The sequence below is a fragment of the Cyprinodon variegatus genome, unplaced genomic scaffold, assembly GCF_000732505.1.
Source record: "Cyprinodon variegatus isolate N-32 unplaced genomic scaffold, C_variegatus-1.0 Scaffold561, whole genome shotgun sequence".
Lineage (NCBI taxonomy): Eukaryota > Metazoa > Chordata > Actinopteri > Cyprinodontiformes > Cyprinodontidae > Cyprinodon > Cyprinodon variegatus.
The window spans coordinates 208,327-218,251 of NW_015151014.1; the positions used below are offsets into that span (position 1 = coordinate 208,327).

Sequence of the window (9,925 nt, forward strand, 5' to 3'; positions counted from 1 at the left end):
GGTGGCTGTTTGTTGTGATCGGAGGAAGCCTTTGAAGAGTCGCAGAAAATAATCCCAATAGTGAAAAATCATGGAGGGGGAAAGAGGAAGGAAGATGAAGGAGAAATTTGGCCTGAGGCATGCCATCCTGAGGGAGTTCCTGGCAGAATTTCTGGGGATATTCGTCCTGATAGTGAGTATTATTCCTCCCTCCCTCTGCACCTGTCATCCAGCTTAAACAGCCGCTTTAAAGCTGTCTAATAAGATGTCAAGCAGAGTGTCTGTTGACTGACTGCTGCACTTCACTTGTGTCCATTTACAGATAAATAAAAGCTATTTTATGACAGGTTGTCCTGAAGAAATCATGTTAAGATGTAATTAATGCAGTTTTATAGAGGTGCTTTGTCATTAAATATTCATTGTTTCATAATTATATGATTTACAGAGGCATAGCCAGAAAATCCTGATAGGGGCGGTCAGTCAATAACCAATGAACACTGAGGGGTGGCCGAAAGGCACCAGAACCTCAATCTACACTGTTCCAACAGGAACACGCACAACATCCATATTTTCTAAATAAAGAGAAACTATACTTTCCTGCAGCTTTTGCTAATAATAGACGCATATATTTAAACATCTATGCTGTGTAAATAAAAGGTATAGTGGACAAAATTCTTTCAGGTTTGAGTTCTGGGGCGAACATATTTCAATTGTCATTACCTACTTTTATCAAAATTAAATCTACTAATATCCACATTTGATAATTTTTTAAGTTAATATTAAAGTAGTTATTTATCTATGATTTCACTGAAGACTCCTATGACTTGCACTGGCACATCATTTGATCTTTACCCCAAATAATTCAAAGTTTAGTTCTGAAAAGAGCATGAATTCTGTATCTATCATCGTTAATTTTTGTATATTGATGTACATAATGAACCACAGTATTTCTGTTGTCAAGTAGTTGTTAATATATGAAAAATGTAAATGTTTTAATAAGTTTGAACATTCCCCTTCAAAGTATTACTGCTGCCACAGTCTGTATTAAGCCGGGCGTACACTGTGCGATTTTTTCAATCGTTGCATGCAGCTACTGCTCACACTGTACAACCAAACCGCGCGTCTAAAAACCACGTTGGACTGAGGTCCGCAGTGAGATGGAGCTGCTCCGACTCGTCTATCCGGAAGCCAAACGAATAGAAGGGGAATATTAAGCTCACTAGAGTGAAAAGAGCTGCCTTGGCAATTTGCACAATTTTGTGCTTAAAGCCCTAAAAAGAAAAGGCGACAATGTATTTCGACAAAGACATGGCTGAGCAAATGTGGCTACTACGGTCTGTCAATTTTACAGAAAGAACTCCATTTCACTCATGTCTGTGTTTACATCTGAGAGGAAGAAGCAAAAAAAGAATCCTTGTTTGCGCACTGAGCGATTTGCCCACGACGGCCAGAAGAAAATCAAACCTCACGAATCCTGATCGGGAGGTCAGTCGACCTGATTGGACTGGAAAATTGCCCTGAAAATCGTACAGTGTACGCCAGGCTTTAAAGGCAAAAAATGGTAGGGGTGGCCACAGGGGTGGCCAATGATTGACTAAGGGTGGCCATGGTCACCCCTTGCCCCCATCTAGCTTCCCCCCTGATTATACAGAATAAAACAAATAGAGAGTAATTCAAGATAAAAAAATAAAAAATTAACAATTAAAGGGATACTATTAAAAAAAAGCGTGACCCAGAGTACGAGTACGAGTATAAAAAAAAAGATTGCTCTATCTTTTGTTAAGAGTCACCTGAGTGTCCACGCCTCCACCTGAAACCCTCTGAGCTCCAGCTGTCACCTCAAAGAAAAAAAAATGCTTTATGTCTGTGCCTGCCAATTAGAGGGATGATGCAGCTTCAACAACAACTCTATTTATTTGTGGATGACTGCTCTTGCCTCAACACTTTTCCCCCTCTAAATTACTTGTGCCTTTTACTTAATATGTGAGAGCTTAATTATTGTTTTTAGCTGCAGCTTGGACAAATTGTCTGTGGTAGTCTGAGGCTGTTTGTGGACAAAAGGGCTAGTGTTAATTGTGAGCCTAATTGGAATGATTTAAAACAATGAGCCTTTTCTAGATGCACTCTTTGTGTTTTTGTTCTTGTCTGTGTCCCAGCTCTTTGGATGCGGTTCAGTGGCCCAGACCGTGCTGAGTAAAGGGGCTCTGGGAGAGCCGCTAACCATCCACATTGGTTTTACCCTGGGAGTTATGATGGCGGTCTACATGGCTGGGGGAGTGTCAGGTAAGAGAGAATCACACGTGAATCTGTCATAGACGATATAAAGATTAATGGGAAACAGATCACAAATAAAATCTTTTCTTTCAAATTGTCTCTCAGGTACAGAAATATCTATAAATTTATGAAATACATTCGAACTAAGAACTCTCTTTTTATCATTTGTTTAAAAAACACACACTTTGATGCACTGTCAAAAGTCTGATAAAAACAAGCTTAAGGTTATGATTGCATACACATAAATACTATATAGTGGTAATGCTGAAATCTCTGTAATTCAATATTTACTATCGAATTCTATCATACAACCTCCATCAAAGAACCTGCTTGACAATCAGTTTTTTTATATTTAGGAGATATCACAAAAAAAAAAAAAAATCCCAGTATGTCAAAGGCTTCATAGTTGGATTGGTGAACCCGCCTGTCATTCCACAACACCCCTGGTTCACAAGAACACAAAGTCCTGAAAGATCCTCATATTAAAATCACAATACAGTTTATATTATTAAAAAAGAAAAGCATAACATGATATAAATGGATTTATTTTATAAGGGAAAAAATTTCATTTTCTGACAAAAATAATGTAAGACATTTGTTATCATGGTAAAAATGGCATCTGTAACTGATCTACTGGTATTTAGATTTCAGTCCATAGAAATGTAAAAAGGTATAGAATAAACCTCTGCTAAATTTATCAGTGGTGTTATCAGCTAGTTTATTATGTCTTTTGTCCTTTTGTTCGTTGTATGGTATCATAGGCTGCATAACAAGCAGATATGAGGAAACCTTCTAGTCAAACTGTCTACATTCGGTTGCTAAAGATACCTCTAATGTACCATATTAACTACATTTTAAACTGGTGATGGAGCATTACCTTAAAAAGGAGTTACTGGTGCTAAACTCTAGTAGATTATTATTGAGCCAGCTGAGTGGGACTGCACAATACCAAAGTGGGGAGAGCTGCGCTCTTCACCATACTGGTTAATAAGCTGGTGAGAAAATTCCTATTACTTTAACAGTTTTTGTTGCTTTCGTTTTCAGAGGTTCTAACTTTAATTGATCATAATACCAGTAAATGACCAATACCTACTCCTCACTAGTTTATGAACAAAATAATCTTTCAGTATCATTAGGAAGTAATACATCGATCTATTACTTTGTGTCTTTGGTTCTACAGGTGACATGTCTTTACATTTAAAAAGATGGGAATAAACAAAAATATATCATCCTTTAATTGGGACAGGAATAAAGCGCTATGGTTTTAAAGAAAAATCACAAATTATGCATTTGTTTTTTCCATCCATTTTCCTACACACTTATCCCAATCGGGGTTGTGAGGGGTGCTGGTGCTTATCTCCAGCTGTCTACCGAGAGGCGGGACAAGTCGCCAGTCCATTGCATTTGTTTTTATTGTTAAAATTTTATTGTTAGCTCACAAAGTTCATAAGCATGCTGACACTAGTTCGTTATTGTTATAAAGGTTTTCATTGTTTTACTTTTTATGTTATTTCTAGTTAATTTAAACTCTACTTTGCATGATGGTATTCATAGCCTAATTTGCAATACGGATTAGGCTATAAATCGAAATAAGTATATCCAGCCATAGACAGAATATAATATAATGCTGCAGCTTGAAAAAAAAATGTATTTTGTCTATTTAGGTTAGTTGATAAGAACATAATTCGGTTTATAGTTTTTTTTTTCTTATCTTTATTTTCTGTTGGTGAGATTAGATGTTCATTGTTTTGGCTTTGGAAGTATTTTTTAAAAGAATCCTCAAAATTCTTCTGATACCACCATTTTTTCATTAAAGGATCTTTAATGAAGACTTGTTTAAATATGCAAGATATTAAAATTAAAATACTGATTGCTTTAATCGAGAATATTTTCTTGGAAATCTCATGTTCAAATCACTTAAATGTCAACATTAGTATTTATTTTGGTTAAAAAAAATTTATCAAATTTTGATTGAAATATAATAGTGAAGTTATTTCCTTTACTTTCTACATTTAGCTGTTTTTTTCCCTTCTAAAATACTTTGTTTATTGTTGTTGTTTGGTATTTTGTCATGTGTTCAGGGCCGTCTGGTTAATTAGTCATGTTGAGATGCACAGAGAACAGTGTCAAGGCAAATGCATACGTTTATATGAGTTGTAGAAGAATTGTCATGCATCTCTGGGTTGAGCTTTAATTCTAAGCATGGTTTTGTTCATGAAAGGTACATCATAAATGTGAATGTGACAGAAAATTAGAATTTCAGATAGGAATTTATCTGAAAAAAATAAATTTTTTCTAAATGATCAGGCTTTATCAAATCAAATCTTTTTTTTTCACATGTTATTACATCAGCAAACAAAGCAGATTACTAAAACAATCCTAACAATGTATTCTAATGGAGTTTTTTTTCCATTAAATTATGTTTATTAATGATTTACTTTTCATATTTTCTCCTCCGAGATGTGGATCAACTTTAAAACAGCAAAATGTACCATTCACAAACATTTCTATAAACTGTACATTCACAAACAACAGTAGTTAGACAAATATTTATTCTCTGTTTGAACCCAGTAATAGACTTATCATGAAATATATTGACATTAAAGGATATGTTCAGTCAAGTCTAAAAATATGCTATACCCATATTAGCTTTACATTAAAAGTTATTGACTTTTATTGTGTATTGACTTCTAAATAACCAGCCTTATAATTAGTGATGAGTTTTAAGTCTTTAAGGTCAGTGTCGTCACACTAATCACTAGATTCTCCATTGGATTCTTGTCAGGACTCTGTCTGAGACTCTTAAAAAAACATTCTAATTACCAACAGTCAGAAGAAACATGTTGGTAAAATGATTTAAAAATTGCTCAGTGTGCACTTAAGAAAAAAGCCTCAAAACAACATAAAAACAAAGAAAGAAAATATAGCAAAAAAACACCAAAACAAGCATTAGCTCATGAATACTTAAAAAACAACAACATATCAGACTGATATCAATATTAAACAACATAACAACATGAATAGTTAATCAGAAGTATCCTATAAACATTTGCCTTATTTTAAGTCTAGTTTTCTTACTATAAGTTTTAATTTGAGGATAGAAGGGGTTAAACTTAGCCTGGGTGCCAGTCCGAACTTAGTCCCGCCCACAAGGTTTGAGTTCGGGGAAGTTCGGTCTGGCTCTGCTCCATAGTAGCGCGAGTATTATCGCCCACTGTCAGGCGATCCAATCAAATTGTCAGGGCGGGCTTTATACGATGATGGACAGATGATCAACAGTAATGTAATCAACCACGTGACCAAAGCACGCTTGGGTGACAACAATAATGGCTGCCGCTGGAGAGTTTGGGTGAGTAGATTCTGCTATTAGTTCTGTTCTAGAAGATATCGACAGCAAATTAATTTTAAAAGAGGAACAGAGAAACGCGATCAAGTCTCATCTTCTTATTCTAGGCGTGAAACTGCACGCTTTGATTTTTGTGGACAACAACTATGCCTCGCTTAACATACGTCACGCACTCCGTTGCTCTTATTGGTTGTAGGTCTATCCAATTGAGTGCAGAGGCATTTTTTTTCCTGGTTCGTTCGAAACACGCCCCATAATCACAGCTCTATGGAGCAGTATCAGACTCATATTCTGACTAGAATTGAGTCGGACTACGTCAGGCTAGGTTAAACTACCCAGAATTTATCAACTTTTTACATTTTGTTTAACATTTGGTTGTATCAGCATACAAACAATTAGCTGGATGGTAAAAATCAGGTAAAATATTTTAGGGATAAAACTAACATATTTAGCAGTGAAAGTTGTGTAGAACTCCACCCATCCCTCTGGGAGGAGAAATCTAAACAAGAGAGAGAGAGAGATAGAGAGGGAAATTAAACGAAGCAATTGAAGGCAAAATGAATGATGAAAGGAATAATTAATGAAGTTTGAAAGAGTAGAATAGACCCAACCCATAGCTTTGTCCTGCATCTTAGAAAACCATTAGCCTTCACCTCTAAAGCTGATCACTATCCACCTGGTCTGTCTGAGCAACAACATACATTTAGCAATGACTATTAGCTTTTTTTTTAAAAAAAAAAAAAAAAAAAAAAAAAAAAAAAAAAAGAGGTTAGATTTGGGGCATGCAGCTGGTGCAGCGGTTAGTGTGCACAGCCCATGCACGGAGGCCTTAGTCCTCGACGCGGCCAATCCGGGTTCAAATCTGACCTGTGGGTCATTAGATTTTTGTCCTGATTCATCAGAAATACAACACTTAAACAAGCAAGAATATACATCGCAATTTAATACTCTGCTCGGAAAACAAATTCAGGACATTTCTCTATACTATGGTATATATGCGCCAAGTTTGCGTGTATAACAGTTATTGTATTTGAGGATATGCATCTCTCTTTTGAGAAACCCTTCAGAATAAAAGATTAAACCATGAATCAATGCCAAAGATGAATGTTGTAATTTTTGAACAATTACCTCCCTATTAAAAGGAGTTTGAAGACTTCAGAAGAATAGCAGAAAAGCCAGGGGACAGAGAGGTTAATATATGGAAAGCTTTTTCTGCATGACTGGGCAATTTAGTCCAAGGGTCCACAGCTCGGTGGGAAGCTTCTGTCCAACGACATCTCTGAAGATGATCATAGGTATTGGACTAATGAGCTTTACAGGGGCATGGGTCTATGGAGATGAGGGGGGTCAGGTGTGACAAGCCTGGATTTCTAGGCTTCCTTAGCAGAGCGGCCCCATAGGGGAAGAAAACACAATTGTTATCACTTTGTAGTCTGAAGATTTTAGCTGACAGTGTACCGTAAGTGTGACACATCATGGTCACTCTAATGACCTGCAGTCTACGTGTGCCTTAAGCAGATTCAGGCAGATTATGTCAGATGCAATTCAGACAGGCAGGGCTGGCTGGTTGTCGTGGTCAGTGTGAACAAGACGGAGAGATTAACAATGGGCGCATGGCTGATACCCCCCAGTGGTGTTACCCCATCGAGGTCAAAGCCAAGATCCTAAAGTGTTAAATAAATGACCCCACACTTTGTAACAATTGGCTGGAATGTGCTCAACACTGGAAAACAGAAACGAGAGATCACAAACACAGAAAAGGAAGACAAAAATGTCTGAAAATGAAAGAGCTTAGGTAATGGTTGCATGAATTCACAGTTGTGAATTCACAGCCTTTGTTCTACCATAAATTGGGATCTATTCTAAGTTTTGCTGTATATAAATAACCTCTCCAAACCCACCTGATCGCCGGCAATTGTTTTTAAAGCATTTACAACTAATAACTCAGGATGCATGAAAAAGAAAACGGCAACATTTTTACCAATATATTCATCATTGGAAAGCTTAGATTCTCCACAATTCAAACACCAAGTTCATTTTATGGACACAGCGAGCACCAAAGCACAATTAACACAGATATAGCAGCATGTCAAAATGTAAACATGACTAAGCAGCCACAACAAAATACATTTGAAGGCGTCCAGAAGCCGTTTCATAAATCCAGCCTTCAATTGTTTATACTCCATTCGTCCATAAGGGTCCAAAGATTAAAAGTAAATTTAAAAGTAATCTAAAATATTCATAGGAAAAAAATTCCATGATGAGGAAATTGCCCCATAACGTCCGTTTTTTGACATCAGAAAAGTTAGCTAATTAAGCTAATGCTTAGCATGTTTCAAAAGCTCGAAACGTTGGATCCAATATTAAAAACAGACAGAATTGGGAAGAGTTCAAAAAGTCTTTATTGAGCACTTAGCGTGCGGCTGCTCGCCAGCTGGAGCGGATAAACCAGAACCTCTGTGGGCACAGAAACTCAGGTCAGTGACAGAATAAAGGGCTGATTGCTACTAAAGCAATAGTCACTGACCTGGTTCAGAGGACGTCGCCCTCCGCTTGCGGTGGGTACCACCCACGGAGCCCTGGGTGATGAGCAAAGAAGAAGTCAGCCGACGCCGAGGAGCAACAGTGTCTAGATGGGAATATCCACAGCCAAAGTCGTAGCAGAACCAAGTTCACAGACCCGAACATCAGTCAGTAGATGAGGTACAGAAGGCGAATCCAAGCCGAGGTCAGTAGCACAGTCCAAGTTCGATAAGCCAGCAGAATCCAGGAATCAGTCTAGAACAGAGCAGATAAAGAGAGCAGACAGGTGCAAAGCAAAACTCGGGATCCAAGGCGCAGAAACAGGTCAGAATCAGAACAAAGATCAGAACACTAGAGTTACTCACGCAGAAACGCTTGAATAATCAGGCACTGGTAGCAGGAAAACACACAGCATATATAGGAGCTGGAAACAGGTGGATCAGATAAGCAGCAATGAAAAACCAGGCAGAGCTAAACAGGTGAGTGGAATGAGAAATCAAGCCAGCCACCAGTGCCAGGATCATGACAGCATCTCTCTAACAAGATTTCCTTCCTCAAAAAGTTGTCTGGGCATGTTTCTTTACACCGTCTTCTTACCTACAAGACAAAATTGTCTGCATCTTTGTATGACTCGATTTGAGTCAGGGACAGCTGATGAGGTCTCACAAGCTCTCCTTGCCTATCAGCCAATGACGCACCGAGTAGAGTGATATTATGCCTCATAGAGTCCTGCCGTTATTGGTTAAGACCAAGTGGGCTGTTTGGCTCTTTAGCCAATGAGATAAGGTTTCAAACAAGCCAAGACATGGATGGGTTGCATAAAGGCTGATTTATACTTCGAAACTAGGTCATCTGGGTAGGTGTCGCAGTGAACAAAAAGACGTCCCCGCCCCAACCGCAGACACTCTGCTGCACCTCTCCCAAGTTGTAGGTGACCGCAGACAGTACCGCAGACAGGAGGTCTGTGATTGGTCAAATCTACATCGCTTGGCGGCTTGTTTTGTTTTTTTATGACCGCAATTGCGGAAAACAACTCGTGAAGTTGGACCAGATGAAAGAGCGAGGTGCGCGAGAACACTGGGACCCTTTTTCCACTTGTATCCCTGCTATATTTCACCCTCATGTGCCTCCGTGTCGGACAAACTTGCCCCCACTTCCTCAACGCCTCGGCCGTATCTAGACTCACAGCTAGTTCATGATTGTCCTTCTTGCGTAGTGGTGTGGAATATAACGTAGCACAGACCATGCTTCAAAATTGAGCATAAATAAAAAATGTCTGCATCAAGCTCACTGCGAGACACTGCTGGGGGTAGTATAACCAGCCCTTAAAGCAGTGCCGTGTTACCGGATTGCGTAAAAGTGAAGTACACTGCTGAGTGCGCATAGTTCGAAGCAGATTACTAACAACGCTGCAATATTTTTGAAATTTGGATGCTGATATTGTTGTATTACAATGCTTAAGGCCGGGAAAAAAACATATGGGTCGGAAAAGGCAGTGGGGCTTAATTAAGCTTGAAATGCAGCAGTTTCACTATTTTTTATAGACTTTTATCCTACTTCAGGTTTATAAATGTTACATTTTGTTATATACATTGATTCTGAAAAAAAGTGTAAAAATACTTGCTACATAAATGTTTTGTGGCCATCAAAATGCTTCCACGTTATTCTATGGGTCGAATAGCTGAGAAAAACCATTTGGCACCATTTGGCACATTTGGAGAGGTCTGGAGATGCTGATGACGCCAAAAGTTCAAAGGCCCACAGCTCTGGAACTGTTGTAGCTAGAGTAGGGCTGGACGATAT

At 38.3% G+C, this 9,925-nt stretch overlaps 1 protein-coding gene across 1 annotated transcript in view; it reads left to right on the forward strand.

Annotated features, from left to right (window-relative positions):
* Positions 1-7: 7 nt before the first annotated feature.
* aqp9 (aquaporin 9) overlaps positions 8-9,925 on the forward strand; it is a 34,354-nt gene continuing 24,436 nt past the window's right edge. Inside the window, exons 1-2 of the mRNA XM_015391805.1 lie at positions 8-172; positions 2,136-2,262. Of these exons, the coding sequence (XP_015247291.1) occupies positions 71-172; positions 2,136-2,262 (229 nt within the window). The 5' untranslated portion in view covers positions 8-70. The remainder of the gene's footprint in view (positions 173-2,135; positions 2,263-9,925) is intronic.